The sequence below is a fragment of the Pinus tabuliformis genome, chromosome 4_1, assembly GCF_031772625.1.
Source record: "Pinus tabuliformis cultivar Carrire ecotype Pingquan chromosome 4_1, CPIR1, whole genome shotgun sequence".
In the NCBI taxonomy this organism is placed as follows: Eukaryota; Viridiplantae; Streptophyta; class Pinopsida; order Pinales; family Pinaceae; genus Pinus; species Pinus tabuliformis.
The window spans coordinates 584,971,720-584,994,457 of NC_142303.1; the positions used below are offsets into that span (position 1 = coordinate 584,971,720).

Sequence of the window (22,738 nt, forward strand, 5' to 3'; positions counted from 1 at the left end):
ACGTTTTGGAAGATTTTTCAGTATATTTTCTGGTGTAATTTGTTTAAAATTTGATAAAAATATTTTTGAATTTTAAATTTAAATTGTAAACTTTACACAATTTAAATGCTCCCAAAAATTTCCATTCTATTGAATTCGTATACTCTTAAAAAAAATTCATTTTAAAATACAACCATTAAGATTTTAAACCACACAAATTAAGATTTGACCCAACAAAAAAAAATAAAAAAAAATCCAATCAAAAACTCTAAAACTTGAGCATATTTAAAAAACGAAGAAAGGATTATGTTAATGGGTTAATGGCCACCTAACATATTCTTTGTAAGCTGTGTAAACCCAAAAGGAAAAAGGTAAGAGAGAACATCATATTATGGCCGGTGTACGTTCCACCTGCAAGAAAATGACAGACTAGCCACAGCAACCCTACTGTTATCTATAGAGTCCAGAAGCTAGCGGGAAGCCAGAGATACCGAGCATTTCTCGTATGTTCCTGTTACGGTAGCTCGCCTTCTGATAAATCCTACTCCTAGAACTCAGCACTCGGCACTTATTCCAAGAACGATTCGTGTGAACTGCAAGGGGAGGACAGTCATTAATTGTATGCGTCAGAGTATCAAAAATCAAATCATGTGTGCAATATTGACAATATGGTACCAACCCTTTGAATCGACCCATTTCCTAAAGGTTTCAATGCTGTACCACCATCCTCATTTTTGCTTTTAACGATTGCAGTTCACAGTTAAAAGCCCGGCATCATAATATTAGAATGGGTTTTACATAATTTTTTAGTTTGTTGGTATTTAGCATAGCACTACTGTATAATTTCATTTTGAAAAGCCCATTTCATCAAACAAGTCACTAAGGGTTAGGGTTACGTTACATTCTGGGGGGCTGCAATGGTGAAGCCACAGTCTGGGGAACCATCCCACTCTTCAGCTTTGAAATCTCAATCTCAGAGTGACAACAATGGTGCTCGCTCCCCAAATCTGAGTCCTAGCAAGTTCTCAGAAAAACAGTTCAAGAAAGGCAAGGAGGCCGGGAGATTCAGAGGGGTCCGCAGGCGCCCATGGGGTCGTTTCGCTGCAGAAATCAGGGACCCAAAAACAAAAGAGCGCCGTTGGCTTGGAACTTTCGATACAGCAGAAGAAGCTGCCTATGCCTATGATTTCGCTGCCAGAACCATGAGGGGGATGAAGGCACGGACCAACTTTATATATGTCGATCCAGAAGCCTATATGACCTTCTCACAGCCACAATGTGCTGCAGTTCCTGGTAATAATACTGAAGTGCCCACTGATATCAAAAGCCCATTATTGCAGAGGCATGAAAAGCCAGAAGACTCTTGGGTTAATTCCCTATGCCGAGCTTCGAGCACCAGACCTATCAGCGACAACGAACAGAAGCAGCATCAGCAGCAGCAGCAAAAACAGTTCAGTTTAAATGGTAGCTACAACCTGCTTGGAGATGTAGCCATGAGTAATTACTTGAATTCTTCAAAGAATCAGATGCAGAGCAATATCTGTGAGTCAATTGCAAGAAGTTCAATGCCCGTCTCTCTTCCTAGAGATCATCAAAATGCAAGTTCCTGGCACAACATGGGCCAAGCTGATACTGCTCTAGCGCCCAAATTAGTCAAAAGGACAGATGATTTCACCCATAATTTCACCATTCCATCCTCTGTCTCATCATCATCCGCTGCTCCTGCCCTTGCTAAAATCTCTGATCACCAGTCTTCCTTCAATAGAATTTCTACCATCCCTACTTCAATACAATTACCATTTACAAAGCCTGTTGAAAGTCTTTCTTCTCTTACATTTCCCAAAGAGCTTGCATATGAGGCTTGTAGTGATGCGTCATCAAAAGATGCATTGACCTCCAACCTGGAACATGGATTCCAAAACTTTGCAAACGTTGCAGGTTCTAATACCTATTCAAACTCAGGCCTGTTGGACCAGATAATTAGCAGGTATCTTCCTGTGCCTGCAATAACCAAACCCACATCTAATTTTTCCAGTCCCAGCAGTAGCACCACTATGGATTATGATGTTTGTCTTCCTCAAGAGAGCTGCTCTATTTCTACTCCTTGCACTGGCATTGACCCAACTGGCCTTATGATCAGGGCAGATCTGGAAAGGTTGGTTGAAGAAAATTATCGTAGTTTATACTTGAATCCAGAAAAGCAGCAGCAACAATGGCAACATGAAGACTGCAAATTCAATAGCACCCACTCATCAGCCTCAGATCCATGCACAGATTCTATGTTCAATATACCGCTTGTTTCAGATGCTATTGAGGAAATTCTACATCTGACACCAGAGTTGTTTGATCGCCAGCAGTATGCTGACAGTTGATATTCCTTATGGATCTGCTTTGGGTTTCTGATACAAAGCCTCTAAATTGGACATGGGGGAGTGTAGAAGTTTTTGATTGTAGCGCTAATTAATCTATATGCTGGCATCGTGTTTCGAGGTATTGTTTTATCTGCTCACACCAGAATGGATATCTGCTTAATATTTATTATGTTTCTCCCCAAATCCATAGGTATTGAATTTAACAGAATACATATTTCATGTATAAGAGTCATGCAGCCTTGTCAGTGCAACTTTTTCTGATATATCTGTATTAAAAAGTCAATATGAAGTAGAGTGATGTTCATATTCAGTATCTTGTGCCATCCTTCAAAACGATTTTGCTTAGAGTAAACGGATCAGAAGATATGAAAAGTTATAGACATGCATGCAGTTGATGTCCTCGAGATAAATCTGTGTTAGGGTTATTTTGGTAAACTTGACCAAGGTGCTAGAAGGTACCAGAGGTGAACCGCAAGATGCTAAAACTCCAACATACTAGAGGTGTTTGTGTTTCAGGCTTTATGAGAACTACTGCAACATACTAGAGGTGTTTAGAGGTGTTTGGGTGGAGGCTGTGAGAACTATTCTAATCATCAACTCCCATATTATCACAATTTACTTGTCTTTAATGTAGCCTAGCTAAATTTTTTATATTTATTTATCTTTAATGTAACTTATTTAAAGTTCTTTTTATTTTAGTACAGATTGTTATGGTATTAGTCATTAATGGTTTCCACAATTTATTTTTTTTAAATGTACAAAGCAAGTTATTATAATGATATGTATTGGTATTCGTTTTTTAACATAACCTACTTAAAAGCAAAATTTCATCTTAATTTTTCTAAATAACCACCATGTTTTCAAACACTACCACTTTTTAAAGATCTGAAAAACAAGCCATACCTTTAAACCTTTTTCGGCAGCTTTCTGGCTGACATTCTTTATAGGAAGATGTATCTGATTTGGGATTTTTTCTTTAAAGGGTCCAGGAGTTTTAATTCCCTCTGAACCGTTGAAATTTTATATTGTAACATTGTTTTCGCTGGAGAGTTGTATGAATTGATTTCCAAAATATGGTCAAAAAAGAAAGACGACCATCTGCTGCAGTAGCTGCGATCAGCTGAGAAGTCGTAATTTGTGAGTGCTGTGTAATATCCTTCCAATCAAATGGGCATATATATTATAGTAGTATATTTGCAGATTAAGAATGCCAGCAGCTTTATTTTTGGGAATAAGCATTACCCAAGACTGCAGCTTGTTGTCTCTCATCGCCAATTTTATTGCATAACCTATCTTTTTTTTTTGTTTTTTATAAACCATGTACCATGTTTGTTTCAATTGCGATCCATTTTTTGATACTATATGTTCTGCTGCATTATAATATATATATTTGTCAAGGCATATTTATGTATGGATGTAAAATAGTTAAAGAACGGGTATGCTATTAAAACATTACATCAAATGCAGTGATCAACATTTATTATGTAATGGCTGCAAGTAATTTTACTATCTCGTTGTTAAAAGAAAATATTACCTTTTATGTTATGATATCAATTTTTTTATTATTTTGTTGAAAGTCTATATCTTTTGATACCCAAATCTTTTGTTGTATTATTTGGTTGAAAATAAGCTACTGTTTTAACTTATTGCTTTTTATCTATTGATATCAAATCTTTTGTTCCATTATTTGTGAAAACAACATGGGACCATCAATGGGTAATTCCAAGTAGTCTAGTTTTTTTTTAATAACGGTGATGAGTCAACCTACATTCACGAATAGTAGACAATGATGGTTCTTGTCACGACCCCACGTTAGTAGAGACTCTTAGGCCACTCGTGAGCACGGTGCGACACTGACTAATCTTTTCGTTTCACCACTACTCAAGCTCTCAGACTACTCTTACCACCAACACTTCGTTTATTTTTTGTTAAGTGTTCACTTCTTTTACTTATGTAGTGGAATTAACATTTAATTCATTCAACATTCATACATGTACAAAATAATCATAAATGGGGAGGGGCAACTTCCAATAGTTCGCCCAATTTCAATTATCAACTTTTGCAAATAATATACAAAGTTTACAATTTTACAATGTTGTAGCAGCTGCTTGGTTGCTCAACAACTCGTCCATTAATTTTACCCAAATCATGCAATCTTCATGCAGCTTGCTTGCACCTTTGCCCAGTTGTGCAGCTCAATCCTGTGGCTTTACTTGAACGTGCAGCGTGGCCCTGCTTGAACATGCAACTTGCTTGCACCCTACTTAAATGTGCAATCTGCTTGCACCTTGCTTGAACGTGCAGTGTGCTTGCACCTTACATGAACGTGCAACTGTTGCCTATGTAGTGTGTCCCTTCGTGCAACTTGTCCGCACTTCTACCTGGTTGTGTAGCCAACCCAGAAACCCCAAATTTTGCATTCAGAACCATAACCAACTTGTTCTCGGTTGTGTAGGCTCGTTGGGCGAGCCTCACCCTGTCGTCACCCTTATTATGCCTTGTTGTCCTTATGTGAATTCCTTTCTATGGTTTTCCTTTGCTTCGACTAGATCATTCTTACCCTGAACTTGTTTGCCGAATATGCCCTTGAATGAATGGCCTTCGATCATACTTGTACATTTCTCCCACATGTGGTCGACACCCCTACTCAACTTAAGCAGACTTGCCATGTCGCTTGCACACCCGTGCCGACCCATCATCATGTACTAAATGCCCCAACTGACCTGCCAAAGTGTTGTTGAACCCCTTCTATGGGTGGGCAGGCCCCTAGGCCAACCTGCCAACGTGCATGTGGGCACCCCTTGCTTAGGCGCTACCTCTTCCTTGGCATGCACACGAACCTCCTCCACTTGCTCCACGCTGTCATTGATTTGTCGCAAGAACGTCGCTGGTGCTCCTTGTCACGTGCCTCTCTCTACTTGGCTCTCGGGCGCCCCACCTTGGTGCTGGCACACACTTGGGCGCGGGTCCACCAACTCGACCGCTATAAGTATGCACACTCTCCTATGTTGCACATCACTTCACTCGTTCACCTGACGCACTCGTTTGGTTAAACGTGTTTGTCAAGACTTGCCTTCAATTTTGTGTGTTCGGGCACCTCGCCTTCGAGCAAGCGTGCGCCTTCCTGACTTGCCCTTTACATGTGTTCAGTTAAACGTGCCCATCACTTGACTTGATTGTTTGGTTTTTCAACTCCTCATGTGTGTGTGGGCGGTCACGGGTGCATGCCAACTCAAGGACCTAGCATCCTCCCCCACTTTAAAAGGGTTGTTGCCCTCGATAACACCATCCTGACAAACTCCATCTTTAAGACCATTATCTCCATTTCGACAACCAAATAGATCTTCTTATGACTTGCTTCATGCCCAAATTTCATTGGAACTCTGTAAGAACATCATGTGTTGGATCCCATCGTGATGGTGACTAGTCGGGTAGCTAATCCAACCACAACGTCTCCTCCACAAGAATGTATGCATCTAGCATTATTACAACTGTCATCGCATCTCGCTGTCATATGATATTGTTATTTGTATTGCCTCATGGCATGCTCATCACTTCAAGGGATCTCATTGCCCTAAGCAGATGACAATGAGCCCATCCTCCATTCTAAATTTAGAAAGATGGTGGGGATGAGAAGGTTGGTGGCCTTCCATCTACATCTTCATTTTGCTCCAACATCCTAATCCAAGTACCCACATCCTCTTCTTCTACTCTCTGCATGTATGCCTCTCAGTCCTCCTTTCATAAGCTCTCCAATTTTGCATCCTTGCATTCTCCCATTGCCTCTAGTCTGCATGTCAAGTTTAGAACACTATCAGACAATGCTTTTATGAATTTTGCTTGCTCCATGAGTTTTGCCTCCGTTCGGTTCAACCTCTCATTGACTTCTTTGTTCCACTGATCTTTTTCCACGCCCATCGTTGTTATCTTACATTCACCCTTCATGGTTATCATGGTTGGGACACTCAATGGTACATCTTCCCTTCCATTTTAAATATACAACTTCCTCAAATGTGGCACGATCATTGCTTCAAACTGCTTCATAATCATCCATCTGCATGATTGTGAAGTCAACTTTGCCTAGCCATTCACCAATCTTCACTTCCGCAACTTCTGCCACTCCAATCACTTGATCTGATGGGGAGGTCACTGCTTTGAGACGAGCTTGAGTTGGAACGAACTTCAATCCAACTTTCCTTGCTACCTCCTCTCACGTGAAATTATGAGTTGCACCACTGTCCAGCATGGTGAGCAATGTGCTCTACCCAATCTTCATCTCAACATACTCTAATTTGTTTTTCTCAGGATTGCGCTTTGGGACAACTTACGTTGCTATTGCAACCCCCAAAATTTGCATCATCCCAATTGTTGGTTCCTCTTTCTTCTTATTGTCTAACTGCATAACAGCGGCGAGCTTTGGTCTTGAAGGACAATTCTTCACAGTGTGGTCACCCTCACACAACCAACACTTCAAAGGTTTCTTTGCCTTTGGTTTACCACATGTCTTTGCCTCATCCTCCTTTGAAGCTTTCTCCTTCGACTTATTGGACTTCCTCAGTCCCTTCATCCTAATGATCTGCCAACCTATCAACTGTAACAAATGCCTCAAGTGTTTTGATCTTTTGTCGTTACACCTCATTGTGTGCCCAAGGTTTCAATCCAATGATGAAGTTGAAAACCTCATCTTTCTTTGCCATATCAGGTAACTTCAAGACCACACTTGCAAATTCCCATTGATAAGCTTGTAAACTTTTGGTTTGCTTAATGAACTTAATCTTCGTTTGTGCATCCCACATCTCATCTTGTGCGTTGAAATGAGACAACGACGCTTCCTTCATTTGTTCCCAAGTAAAGATGTACTCAGCATCACCATGGGAAATTTGATCCACTCTTGGCCTCCACCACAACTTGGCATCCTTCGTAAGGAATTGTGTATCAAACCTTCACCTTGCCTTCTTTTGATGTGAGCCTCAATCATTCAAGATACTGCTCCATATCCCACAAAAAGTTTCAAAGTGTTTTCGTGCTTCTACTCAATCATACGAATCTGGTTCCTTAATCTTGATGTGGACAACTCCTCCAACCGAACCTTGCCCCACTGCCTTATTCAAAATCACAATCTCATTTAAAGCTTCGGAAAGACTATTATGCAATTTTGCAATTTCATCCATGCCTTGATTCTTTGCAGCTTCAAATTCCTTGTCTTCATTCGTGGTTTGATCGTATTTCCATTCAAGATATTCATATTGCATCTTGAGGTCCACATAACTCTCCGCCTTCTCAGTGAAAACCCCCCTAAGTTCAACATTCTCTGCTTCAAATGCATTCATTTTTGTGTTTAGCACATCCATTTGATTCAACATTTTGTTCATGAAAACAACGTCAATATTCATGTTGGACTCACAGGTTACTTGCAGTTCCTCCCCAACACTTGCCATTAATTTACTTTGAGAACGTGTTACGACCATAAATTGTGCATTTGTTCAACTCCACCTTAACTTTGTTCTTTGCCCTTGCTAAGTTGTCACTTATGCCGCACTGTGACCAACTACTAAACTTTTGTTAACCCCACATTCTCCAAAACAAGCTCTGAACCAATTGTAACGACCCCACGCTAGTGGCGACTCTATGTCCACCTGTGAGTATGGTGTGACATTGACTAACCTTTTCGTTTCACCACTACTCAAGCTCTCGGACTACACTTACTACCAACACCTAGCTTATTTTTGGTTAAGTGTTCACTTCTTTTACTTAAGTAGCGAAATTAACATTTACTTCATTCAACATTCATACATGTACAAAACAATTATAAGCGAGCAGGGGCAACTCCCAACAGTTTGCCCAACTTCAATTATCAACTTTTGCAAATAATATACAAAGTTTACAATTTTACAATTGTGCGACAACCGTTTGGTTTCTCAACAACTCGTCCACTGATTTAACCCAAATCATGTAGTCTTCATGCATTTTGCCTACATCTCTGCTCAGTCATGCAGCTCAAGCCCGCGACTCTACATGAACGTGCAACATGGCCCTGCTTGAACGTGCAATTTGCCCATGCCCTGCCTGAACATGCAACTGTTGTCTATGCAGTGTGACCCTTTGTGCAACTCGTCAACGCTTCTGCCTGGTTGTGTAGCCAACCTAGAAATCTTGAATTCTGCGTTCAGAACAGTAACCGACTTGCTCTTGGTTGTGCAGCCTAGCTGGGCGAGCCTCACCTTGTTGTTGCCCTTGTTGTGCTTCACATCCCTTATATGAATTCCTTTATGTGGTTTGCCTTTGCTTCGACTTGCTCGTTCTTAATTTGAACTTGCTTGTTGAATCTCTGCTTGAACCAATGGCCTTCCTTCATACTTATACGTTTCTCCCACATGTGGTCGACACCCCTACTCAACTCGAGTCGACCTGCCATGTCACTTGCATGCCCCAAGTGACTCATCATCATGTGTCGAACGCCTCGATTGACCTGCCAAAGTGTCGCTGAACACCCCTTCCGCATGCGGGTGCGCTCCTAGGTCAACCTGCAAATGGCAGGCGGGCGCCCCTTTCTTGGGTATTGCCTCCTCCTTGGCATGCATGCTAACATCCTCTGCTTTCTCCACGATGTCGTTGGTTTGTCGCATGCTTGTTGCTATCATTCGTCACACACCCGTTTCCACTTGGCGCCTGGGCGCCCCACCTTGGTGCAAGCAAACCCTTAGGCACGGGTCCACCAACTCGGCCGCTATAAGTATGCGTGTACTCCTTTGTTGCACATAACTTTTCTCATTCACCTAGTGTGCTCGTTCGGTTAAACGTGTTCGTCATGAATCACCTTCGGTTTTGTGCATTGGGGTGTTGTTGGGAATGGGTCCCTTAGGGTCATTTTTAGGGTTAAAAGCCAATGTTTTGGGGCAAAAAGCCCAAGTTTTTGTATAAGTGTAAAGTCTCTGCATTTTGTGGTCGCAAAGCGCGAAGATGTGGAGTGTCATAAAGGGTTTCTGCCCTTAGCTTATGTAAGTCATGTCGGCTTTAGAAGATCTATCCATGGTCTGTGGACCATGGAATTGTGTTGGACACCTAATCCTAATGGGTTAGCGTGGAAGTTGAATGGACAAAGCAGTCCAAGAGACCTTGGGATCTGAATCCCAAGAGTCACAACATTGTATTATAAATGTACATCTCCTGTTAATAAAAAATGTACTCAATGATTTATCTTTCATATGTGTCTTGCTGTCCTTGCGAGTTTAACATGGTATCAGAGCCATGATGAGTGGCTTGTTTTCCCTGAGCAACTGGTCTGAGTTGCCTTGAATAGTGCTGACTAGAGCTGGCCTAGTCTTCTGTAACGCTCCATTAATTCTGCCATCCCTGCGCTGTACCTGCGCCCTGCTCTTCTGAAGCTGCATACCAAATGATGTCAGAGCTGAAACGGTAACGCTGCCTGGAACGCCTGGAACGTTTGTCTGACCTCTGCCTGGAACGTTTGTCTGCTTGGAACGTTCTACCAATCCGCTCATTCATTAAGAATCCATAACTGGCAGTCAGAGAACGTATTATCCATAATTCTGCTCTGCTGAATATGCGTTTTTTTAATGCACCTGAGCGTTGAATAATCTGCCCTGACGCTGATTTGCAGAAACGTTGCTCTCCCCTGGTATCATCGAAATTCCTTGGACAAACGGCTGTAGTCTCCGTAGGCCGAGAAGGTAGTGATGGCTCCCTTCATTCCGCCATGAACCATCAGTGAGTTTCTAACGTTTCCTGAGACATCCGTCGAAATTCCTAGGATCATTTTGCTCTGTTCATACTGCTTGAAACGTGAGCCTCGGCTCCTCCCCCGAGATGTGCCATTAAGTTTGCAAGTTTTCTCATGGATGCCTCCGTCGATCATGAACCAAGACATACGACATCGGGAGTCCAAGAAATATATTTGTAGTCGTATGCAATTGTTCTCCAATCGCTTGTGGATGAGTCTTTCCACAGACCACATAAGATCGCCCACAATCCAAGCAACAAGGTTCTTGTTTTAGAAAAAGAATCCATAACTGAACAGTGAGATCCTAATCGCAAGCGGTTTGGTGTTTCTTGTTTTAGAAAAAGAATTTGGCTCCAGTTTGCTGCGGCTTGGTATCAGTTTGCTGCGGCTCCGTGCTAAATGCGTTGTGTATAGATTTAGTTTTTTATCGAGTATTTTTCATTCTAATGCAAGGGAGATAACGCATTGTGAAGTTGATTTCTATTCATTTAGAAGCAGTCCTCTCATCCTTCGGTGATTCAAGCAAGGGAGATAACGCATTGCGCTGTTGTTTTTTAAATGACAGTTCTGGTAATGTGATGTGTTGCGCAGCGGTATTAAGAGGCACGTTGACGCAGTTTTTGAGACATTGTTTGGTGCAGTTTTTGAACGCTGTCCATATCTATATCCGAGTCTGTTCAACTTCCCGCGTCAGTTAAAGCCATGCACTCCTAAAATCTCAAGGGTGTAGTTATCGGGGTTCATGTGTACCAGCTTCTTCGCTATCAAACGATTGCAGACAGCCAAATTGCACCCCCGCAGCGATTTCTTTTGGTGTATATAACTCGGTATTTGGCCGAGAGCTACTTATCACCTATATAAGTATTCAACTGGAGTTCGCGGCACAGAATTTGCAGATAGTTTGAGTTGCACCATTTATGTTTCAGATAAATAATTGACCCTTGGTAGTTTGGTAGATCTGAAGACGTCTCATTTTTGGGTGGACTGTTTTAGTAAAATTTTATGTTGAAATTGGACGTTTCAAGTTTCAGTGAAAGTGTTGGAGGAGGAGCAACAATCGGGAGCATCAGTTCTAGCTGTCGCAAGGCCATCAGCGATCATCATATGCCTATAATGTGAAGTTGAGTGCTTGTCCTTCCGTCGTCCTGCACCTACAGGAACATCTCTCATTGTTCTTCCAACTGATAAGTCAAATTTCATTTGATTTGAAGATCGAAATTGTGAATTATGTTGGATTCGTAATCAAGCGAATGTTGGATTCCTGGGTTGCATGGTTCATGTGGTCATATGCATGTGGAGCTTGAACTCATTGGAATACACTGAGAAGGTGCATTGGTGTGTTTTAAAACGATGTTCATGTTTTGTTGAAGGTTGAAATGTGTGGGAATGCCTCCATCTTTGTGTGCGCTTGCGATGAATGGAGAAGCATCGAAAGTGTCGTTCTAATGAAGAGCCATTATTTACTGTATTGAAACGATCATTTGGTTGGTTGTTGTATTGAAAGGAGAGTTTAGTTGCAGCATTGAATTCTGTGCGTTGAATGGCCTGTATTTTGTCATATGTTGGTCTTCCTCCCGTGGTTAACACAATTATCTAGTTACTTAATATATTGCTGCTGGCTGTTGGTATTCTGGGTCAATTTCTACCATATCAGAATGAGTTTGTCACAATTTGGATGCCATTTAGAGACTATTTGTGTGGCTGTATATTCTTCTTATTAGCTGATACTGAAGTGTTGATATACGTTGAAGAGTGAAGGAGTATTTGAAGGATCCAAACAAGTTTGCAGTTGCTGCTGCCCCAGTTGTGAAATTGTATTTAAAACTCATTATAGTTTCTGTTCCTTGATTCATTTGCTGCACAAAGGATTTTTCTGTGTCTTTGTACTGTGAGTGGGTGTTACTTTTACTCATTGAGTCATAGTCAGTCTTTTAAAGGGGTGTAATTTTGACAATGAAGAATATGCCTCGAATTACTGAAATATTAGAGTTCTTAAAAACTCTCATACATTCCTCAGATCATGATACAATAAGAATAAGCAAAGCTTCTCTGGTTGATATTAGAACCTGTTTGTATAATGTACAAGAAAATATTGAGTTTTTGCAGCTTGAGACAAAGCTACAGCAGGAAGAATTACACAAATGGAGTCATCATTCTGAACCTGTTTCTGTTCAGAACAATGAAGCAGACTCCCATAAACAGCAAGTTAATAATGTTACAGTTCATTCAGATAAAGCAGCAAAGTTACATGCAGATGCAGAGGTTCAGTCTGCAATTCCCAAGCCCATCATCAGACCTTGGGAACAGCTTGTCCACAACAAGCACAAAACTGGTCTTGGATATGAAAAGGACTTGTCCTTTCATATTCCAGACTATGCCAAGCCCATTCAGTTTCAGAGTGTTGGATTCACTTATGACAGTTCACCTGCTCCTTATGACAGTTCAGTTTCAGTTGTTCCAGATTCTACTCCTCTTCCACCGCAACAACAGATTGTAAAATGCCAACACTGTGACCGAGTTGGCCATTTGAAAGATCATTGTTTTGATCTTCATCCATGTAAGCACTGTCATAAAACCAGCCATTCTTCAAACAGATGCTTCAAAAACAAACAACCTGCAAGAACAAAGATTCATCTTGGATGGATCGCTTCTTGGCAATGGGCATCAACAGCCAAGAAGATATTCCAAACACATATCAGAACTTGTTCCAAAGTATTGAACAATCTTGCAGTTGAGTTTTCTCCATCTTCTCACTTTGTATATGACAGGGGGGGAAATGATGGTCATCTACAAGCTTCAAAGTCACATCAAGCGACCCTGAGCCACAACCTGCCACACCAGTTTCAGAGTTGTAGCCAGAGACAAAGATGCCCCTGAACATGCCTTCAGAGTTGTTGGTCATCCTTAAACCATCACAGATTGAGAACACTTCCTCTAGCAGAAGACACCAGCTTCTTGCCAGCTTTGGAAGAGTTCCAGGAATTGCATTAAGCATTCCAGAGTTGTTGGTCATCCTTAAACCATCACAGATTGAGAACACTTCCTCTAGCAGAAAACTTCAGTTTCTTGCCAGTTTTGGAAGAGTTCCAGGAACTGCACTAAGCGTTCCAGTGTTGGTGGTCATCCTTAAACCACCGCCCTTTATACCAACATTTCATAGAGCACATTCAGCCTACTGCTGCCATGCATTTTTTGCACATTTTGTATTACAGCTCTTTTCTTGGACTCATACATAACCCTTCGGATTAAGGGGGGGAATGTTGGACACCTAATCCTAATGGGTTAGCGTGGAAGTTGAATGGACAAAGCAGTCCAAGAGACCTTGGGATCTGAATCCCAAGAGTCACAACATTGTATTATAAATGTACATCTCCTGTTAATAAAAAATGTACTCAATGATTTATCTTTCATATGTGTCTTGCTGTCCATGTGAGTTTAACAAATTGCATAAAAAGGGAAGTCTTAGAAGAGTTTAACGCAGTTCAATTCTTGGTATGTTTTGAGTCATTGATGGATGTAATGGGTCTATGAGAGCTAAGAGCGAAGAGTTTTAGCGTAGGAAAAAGGCTTTGCAGTTGTGTGCGCAAAGGCCTAGGGTAGAAGTCTGTAGCTAAGTGCGTGGACCCCTACAGCTGTGTGTGCAGACGGTTAGAGTCTATAAAGAAGATTTGAAGCATCAATAAAGAGAATTACTCTGGAATTATCTGTGTATGATCTATTTTACTTCTGTTATAAATGCATATGATTATGTTATGATGAATATTGGGTTTATGTTTTAATGTTGTATTGATGCGTGAATCCATATGTTTTGCTTTGTTATATGAACGCAAGTAAGAATATATGTTTACGCAAAGATCATCTTAATGCATGTTGAAGTTATTAGATACTTAAGATAATCTAGGTAAATACAGAAGTAAGAGTAATTATAGAGGTGCGTAAGTGTCTGATTCGCTTATATAGGGTACGTGAAGGACATTCATAGACCTTCGCGGAGGTCTAGAGGATGATTAAGAAGAGTATATTGATAAGCCCTAAAAGGCTTATCAACCCGCGCGAAGGAAGGTTTAGGGTATAAAATGACATCACTACCATCTCTGGGTGCGGAAACTTGGTTCCTACATCCCCCCATATTGCTTCGGGTGAGACCTCAGTCCGCGCTCCGCAGTTTGATACTAAAAGGGCCAATTGTATAGGGATTTACTTGGCTAATTAACGTTGAACTTGGGTCAGTGGCCACCAAGCCAATAGGTGCCTTGCTTTCGTGCAGGTGCACGCTTTCCTGACTCGCCCTCTACATGTGTTCAGTGAAACGCGTTCCTCGCTGGGCTCGTTTGTTTAGTTTTTCAACTCTCCTCATGTGTGTGTGAGTGGTAATGGGTGCTCGCCAACTCGAGGCCTTGACAACTATCCTCACTGTTGGTTTGACAAGATTTTCCCACTAAAAAGGAAGAAATAAATACATTAAATGAATTCTTCAAATGATTTATTTTTGGTATGATGTATTTCTTATTTATAAAACATACGTAAGATGTTTCAATAGACAATAATGTGTGGATAAATTATGAATTTAAAAGGTTTTGGTGAAAAGTTTATTTAGCAAATCTCAAAAAACAAAAGTAATTGGGAGTATAGAGTTTAATGTTCAAATCCTCAATTTCTTGCTTATGTAATGTGTTGGAAGTAGTAAGAATCGACCTTTTATTATGCGAATACAAGACCAACCCAATTATCAAATCTTCTAAAAATATAAAAAAGAAATTATAGAATTATAATTATTATAATAACATTGTTATAAATAAGAAAGTGGTTTGATAAATATATGTGTGAATAAGAAAGAGGTTTCTTCAATGTATAAATGGTTCCTTAAATGTATGTCTGAATAGTTAATAGGTTTCTTAAATGTATTTATATCTTTAGTTAAAGTTTTTAATTTATAATATACTAAGAATTTGTAGATAATTTTTATTATATAAAAGGTAAGTTGATATTGATGTCAATCAATATTATTTCAAATTGCATGAAAATTATAAAGGGTTCTGAAATAAGTTAATCGGGATTGGTAAAAGCCTCTTACAACAAATTATTACATAGATTTTACATAAAGATATAAAAATCCTTTAAACTCTAAACATCATTAATTTTTGAAGGGGGAGAAACACTAAAATCAATTCTTGTCTCTACACTTTAGAATGTGAGAGTCTATTATTAGTGCGTTTGAGGTTTGGATGATTGAACTATTTTTACTATGTTTCGCTTGATGCCAAGGTTGTTTATATAATAGAGGGGTCAACTTCGAAGTTTTGAAATAGTGTGGCAAAATGGTTCATGGTTTTGTAGTTGTTGTGAGAGATAGGAAAGAGGTTTGGATGTCCTCAATCTTAGTCACTTGTTGGAGCATAAGGGCTTGTAGTTGGGCCTTGATATCCATTATAGCCCTTCAATATAGGTCACATCTTGACATAGACGTTGGAGTTGAGAGTGGGTTAAAGCAAGATGACAAACATAGAGGAAAACAAAGGTGGTGGTTTGGGTCCCCACTTAGGCCAATCACATAATTGAGACTTCTCTAGGGTACAGGACCATTGAAGCATAATGAGATTAAATAGGAGTTGTGAATCTTTGATTGATGCTAGGTCAACGAGCCACCTTCAGGGATCCACTAAGAAAACTTTTACACAAAGATGAGGGAGATGATTGACAAATGAAACAACAAATGGTCCAAAAAAGGGATTATTGTAACTTGAGATTATTAGGTTTCTAGGGTGAAACCACTCACTCTTTCAAAATCTATAAAACCCCAACTAGTTCTAAACAAATATGAGTTGAGAGTTCCTTATTCCAAATTGTAGAATCCTATTGCATCTCATCCCTAAATTAATCATCCCATTTGTGTAGTGCAAAAAAGGGCATAATTTCGTAACTATATCATTGGTTTGGCATAAGAGTGAAGGTGTGATGTCATTGCATCACTCAGAGACAACTGCGTTGCCATTCATGACTTTGCATGGGAGCCAAGTGGTTGTTAAGTTATGATGTGATAAAAGTTGGTAAACCATCCATCCTTAGTGTATTGATTGTTAATGGAGCTTGGCATGGGGTTGATGAAAAAAATGTAAAGATATTTCTAAAATTTGCATAAATTTATATAGAAAAATATAAAATAAAATAAAATTATGCAAACCATTATTTGCGTCGAATCACAAACAAAAACAACTTCTAAGAAAACGTAAATCTTTATCTAAAAGAAAAATACAAACAAAGAAGGTAATTCGATGCAATTTCCAAAATGTGTACCAAAGAAGTATATTTATAAAAGACATAGGAAGTTATTGGAAGGAAATCATTATTTACATCAAATCAATAGAATTTTTAATGAATATTGAATAAGTAAATATAATATTTTCATATGTTTTGTTTCTAAAATGTGCATAAATATATTTATGAAAGACCCGTGAAGTGTCTGCAAGAAAATCATTGCTTGCATTAAATCAATAGAACTTTTAATGAATAGAGTAAGGAAATACCCTCAATATAGATAAAATTATACTCAGTGATACCAAAAAAAAAAATATTTAAAAAAAATTTAGTGATGCCAAACAAAACAAAAAAAAAGAAAAAGAAAAAGAAAAGTTTAATGTAATATTTATATATGGTATAAAAATGATTTAAAGCTTGTGAAAAAGGTAATTCATAACCTTTCAATATTAACCTAATATATCATTAAACTCATTCTGCCTCTAAATACGAGCTTCTCTATAAAAATTAGATGATTTAATTTAAAGTTTTCGTTGCATATTTTAGTTCACATTTTTCTTTGCCAATTAAACAGCTATAAGGTTTTCTGTTAGCAAATAAAAAAAGTTGAGGTCTTACTTAGCATTTGCCCTAAGTGGATAACTTAGAGTTAAAATTCATATTGTTAAAAAAAAATTGCAAATGCTAGTCTAGCATTAATTAGGTAATATTAAATGTTTTGTGACTCGATTGTGCATGTGGCTCATTGTGTCTTTGCCTTGTTGCCACAATTGTGTCACTGGATTGTTGCTAGCTCTCAGTTATTAGCGACCACCATGTCATTGCGTTGTTGCCACCTTTCAACTAAATTGCCACCTCTCGACTAAATTTTGAATTTGGGAAAGATGTCACTCTGCAATATCTTGGGACTTAATTACAGAGCTCCGAATGGTTCTCAACTACAAAGGCGTCACACCCTTTACGCACCACAAGTCTGCGTGCTACGAATCTCATTTCTTTAGTTGCCCCAAGGTGCCACAGCCGCTGCGAGTAACCTCTCTGGACAGGAACAAAGACCTCGCACCCCCTTAGGCACCGCGAGTCTGTTTGCTACAAATCTCATTTCTTCAGTCGCCCCGGGCTGTCATAGTCGCTGCCAACAACCTCTTTAATGCAGAACCCTCGCACAACAACCAGGGCACTGCTTTACTCCTCCAACGTTCAGTTGACATTGATTATGAATCATTTGGAAGTGAAACCCATCACTGCCATCATTTGCATACAAACAGACCGCATTTTATATGAGAAATAAGGACTCTTCCACTTCAAAAATCAAGTTGACATTGATTATGAATCCTTTGGAAGTGAAACCCATCACTGCCATCATTTGCATACAAACAGACCGCATTTTATATGAGAAATAAGGACTCTTCCACTTCAAAAATCAATGGTTGATGAAGAAAACTTCCCTGTTTAGCGCAAAAGTATAAGCAAATAGAGTTGGGATCGATATACACAATCTAGTTTGCAAATAGAGTTGGGATCGATATACACAATCTAGCTTATTGGCTCATTTGAAGTAATTCACGCCATATTTGGCAAAATGGGTAGAATCACCACTTCACCACTTGTTCACTGTAGATTTTCATGTTCATTGAGTTTTCTTGGTCATTTTATTCATACATGCTTACTAGTTTATCTGTTCATATTATGCTCGAGATGGCTTGCATCCCTAACTTCTTCGTATAATGTAAACTATTGATAGTTAACAAACAGGTTGTCGCAGTGTTTTTCCGATTGGAGATGGAAAAAAATCACTTTTCAAGCGCAAAACAAGCTTAAGTCAATTGTTGATTCCCAGAATATTTGAGAATTTCGGGAATGATGGACATGTTTTTTTTAAATTCAGCGCTTATGTCTGTTTGATTTCTGAATATTCGGCTCAGAATATTCGAGAATCTCGGAAATTGGACCTTTTTTTTGACCGGGTCAAAAAAATTAACCGCGTCCATGTAAATACAATTCTCGAATATTCAAGGAATCAACAATCAACATAATAACTTAAAGGAATGCCAAGCTCATCGATGAAGCATCGAGGAGATATGAAATTTCATCGAGGAGATATGAAATATCAATTCCCGTGTCAAAGCCTAGGATTTGGGTTTCGTGGCCACTAAATATATACGAGGCCGTTGAAGTCTCCTCAGAGTTGGAAGGGAGATATGAAGTGGAACATGTCATGCCAATCTCTTCTTCTAGGATTCTCATCAATTCATTGATGGCCTCCTCATTAGGAGCACATTTTTCTTCTTCCTCTTCTTCTGCTAAGGTTTTGTCTATTTTCAAAAGAAAACCGTCAGTTTCTTTGTGAAGGAAGCGTTTCTGCTCTCCAACATCAATGGAATCCTGCAGAGACTCAGCCTCATGTTCTCATTTTTCGAGCGTCTGACACATGCTTGCGAAGTGCCCAGAAGATCTCAAAACAACAAATAGCGGTGGGGCACAGACCATAAGAAGGCAATAATCCCGCAGTAGTGAAGAACTGTTATTTCCTGCTATTATCGCTGAAATGGGTAGCAAAGCGCATACGATAACAGAGGATAGCGGAATTGGCTCTACAGAGCTATTGTGCATATAACATTTCAGAATTTCAGACACAAACAAGTCTACAGACCGAAAACATTTATATACTAAAGTATGGGGGATTTGATTGGATCAGCCCGTCATACCTGAAAGTTAGATATTAGAGTACGATACGAATATCTATTCATGCTTTCCATCTCTCCCTCTTGCCACGAAAGGTTTTTCTCCTTGCAATGGTGTCACGAGGTCGGCAATCCACTAAGTATAACTTTGAAAAATCATCTGGTTTTTTTTTGGTAAGATATGGTCATTTTCTTCCCATTTGAAATAATTAAAATTAATTTTCATAGTTTTTCTTAGACCATGCACAACTTATCTGGGAGTGGTGGTTTTGCATTCAGATTCTGGAGTTGTGGCTTTGCACAACTTATCCAAAATTTGTGGTTTTGCATTGAGATTCTAAAATCATCACTTTGCATTCAGTGGAGACTTGCTACTTGCAGTCTTTTAAATTATATAACCATTATAATTTATTAACAACATTATTATTCTATAAATGTCGTGTGAAATAAATTAATGCAATATTGTATATATATATTTTGCTATTTAATATTAATATTAGTACATTTTAATAAATTTAAGAATGAATATGCTTATCACAACTGTCATTACATTTATGTATTAGTTATTAATATTAGATACTTTTATTGAATCATTCTCTTCATTTAGAAAGTTGTATATTAAATATATATTTATCAATTTTTTTAATATGAATAATTTCAATTTAATATTTTTTAAATAAATTATATATTTTATTTATTTATTAAATTAAGTAGATTACATTATATAAAAATAGTTTGAATTTTTTTTAAAATTATATAATATTTTTTAAATTTTGATATATATATATATATATATATATATATATATATATATTTTAATTAAACTATATAGATAGTTAGATAGATATAGATATATACATACATTAAATATTGGATTATGCATAAGTTAATGCAATTACTATAGATTTTCAAAAAAAATGTGTATAAAAACATATTTTTTTTTGACTAGTGGACACACCCAAGAGAGTGTATGTTTTAACATTCCATTGTTTATGAGTATTTATTTTATAGGATAAAGTTCTTAAGTGAACCAAATAGATGCTTCTATACTATGAGAATTTTATTGTAATGGGTACACTAGAAAAAGGTGTATGGTTTATTAGTATATTGTTTTTAATTATTTATTAAAAAATTACACAAATATAGATGCTTCTATACTATGAGAATTTTATTGTAATGGTTACACTAGAAAAAGGTGTATGGTTTATTAGTATATTGTTTTTAATTATTTATTAAAAAATTACACAAATGTTTTAATTATATGAGATGATGATGAAGAGAAAAGGTAATGCGATATAATATAGTTTGTTTGAAAATGTTATTATTAAAATAGAGAAATTAATTCATTTTATTGAACATATATACAAATGAGTTGACATGTATGATGAGATGTATGAAAATGGCTTGAGGAGAAGATACATGGTTGTGAATGAGAGTTATAAAGAAGGATGTAAAATAAGTATAATAAAAATAAATAAGGTTTTAAGACAGATAAAATAAGAAATTTATAAAGAAAGGTGCAAAAATATGAATTAAAAATGCATTGAATATAGTATTAGGATAATAAGATGTAAAATAAAAGAGATGATATACATTATTTAGGTTTAAATTTTAAATATATATATATATAGTTATATTTGTGTGTTTTATAATTTTTAATAAAAATAATATATATTGAAAAATATGTAAATGATAAAGGTTATTATTAATAAAACAATAAATGAATAAAATAATAGAAGGAAAAAGTTATTATGTTAGTAAATTTTATAAGAATGAGTATTAGTGGAATTTTGAGGTTTAAAATGGCCTTCTTAAGGAAATTATAAAATAACAGTGGAAATTATAAAATAAGATTAGATTACATCATTAAATTTTAGAGGAAAAAAAGGGAAAACTATTTTTTCAACTTATCTCCTTATGTGTTTACTCAAATTTCGAGCATAAACATTCTTTGGATGCAGAAATTGATTCATCATCTAAAAAGTACCCATGTTGCATACTTTCAATGGACCCTACTACATAAAAAATAAAAAAAATACATGAAAAATGTGACTGGAATCACGTTTTTTCATGTATTTCTCATTTTTCATGTGGCAGGGTCAATCGAAAGTATACAACATGGGTACTCTTCGAATGAGGAATTAAATTTTGCATCGAACAAGTATTCCCGACTTAAATTTGAGTAAAACATTCGGAAGATAAGTTGAAAATACGAGTTGAAAAAATAGTTTTATTATTTTTAAAATTTTTACTTCAAAAATGGTGAATTATCCCCCATGGTTGACATCATCATCTTGAATCCTATTGGTTCTTATAAAGTTAATTTTGATTGTACATTTTTCTTTGGAGACCCATTTTATACCTCAAAATTCCCCTAATGTTTTGAGTTGAATTATAATTAAGATTTTGAAATATAATAGAAGGAAAAGTTATTATGTTGGCAAGTTTTATAAGAGTGAGCTTTGAGCTTAATTATGCTGAAGATTTTGAATTTTGTAATTTTCAATTACAAGTATTTTGATATGAGATCCATTAAATATGATTAGGACAATTAATTAATGGTTATTTTTAGATACACCCAGATCTGAGTGCTCCCACTTAATTGAGCCTAGTATGAATCTTCCCTACACTTGACAAACTCTCTCTGTGGTCTATCTATCCATGCATCTGCCACACATTAGTCCATGTTCTCCTCTACGTCCTCTCACATTTTTGGTTAATGTGATCCTAGCTACCACCTCGTATTCATTTATGTTGCTCTCCATGCCTCTCTTTTGGAGTGTCCCTCTTTCCTCTCTGAACATTTCACTCCACGTTCAACCTTGTATTCGTGCTTGCTCTTCTCCCTCGGCTTCTACTATCCCTATGTCTCTAACTAATTCCTCCACCTCCCAACTTGAACCAATGATTCAATAAAGAGGACGAGTATGTCATGGTGGTCATGGGCGGAGGCAAGGACACCCACCTGCAGCTCTCGTGTTGGAAGACAACTTGGATAATTTTTTATAACAATATCCTTGAACACATCAGGCGACATGTTACAGGTCTGGAAGCTAAAGAAAGTTGACGGTTGGGAAATTCTTTCTAGGTGATCCACAATCTCCTCACCCGCAACCTCTTAACTAAGGAAAGGGAATCATCATAACAATGCTGCCAGGAGGAGAGATGAAGCCATTGCCCACACCAGTCACATCTATTCCTCCCTTTGTCGTCTCTCTCGCAACCTTGGTATGAAATTCCCACCGGAACTCCCTTCATCTTCCTCTCTTGGTCCTTTTGCATCAAATTTGGCTGCAACTCCTTGCCCTCCACCATCTATGGTGGTGCTGGGCATAATTCTCAGGTTCGGGGGTCACTAGACACCTCACTCCAATACGTGGACTTCTAGCTGGTTCATGAAAATACTTCTCCTCCATGCTCCAGTCCTTTTGATTGTTCCATTATGGAGGAAACACTTGAAGAAGGCCCTTACAACTTCAAAGAAGATGGTGTTGTTGATCCAAGCAATAAGGAACGTGCACAGAAGCAGCCAGTACACACTCCCTCAAGCTCACGAGGAGCCAACCAACATGAACATGTCCATGTTTATGCATGGTATGCTTTGTATTTTGTTTCTCTCAAAGTTAGATGTTGGAGCACTGGTAGCTGCAAGCTCTTAAGCAAACACTCTATTCAGTGCTTTTTCTTTTTTCCTTTTGCCTCTCTTA

The 22,738-nt window shown here is 38.0% G+C and overlaps 1 protein-coding gene across 1 annotated transcript; it reads left to right on the plus strand.

Annotated features, from left to right (window-relative positions):
* The first annotated feature begins 282 nt into the window (after positions 1-282).
* Positions 283-2,390, plus strand: LOC149177315 (uncharacterized). The gene has a single exon (XM_089423380.1). It carries the CDS (start codon positions 897-899, stop codon positions 2,349-2,351), a length of 1,455 nt encoding a protein of 484 aa, XP_089279506.1. The 5' UTR covers positions 283-896; the 3' UTR covers positions 2,352-2,390.
* Positions 2,391-22,738: the final 20,348 nt, after the last annotated feature.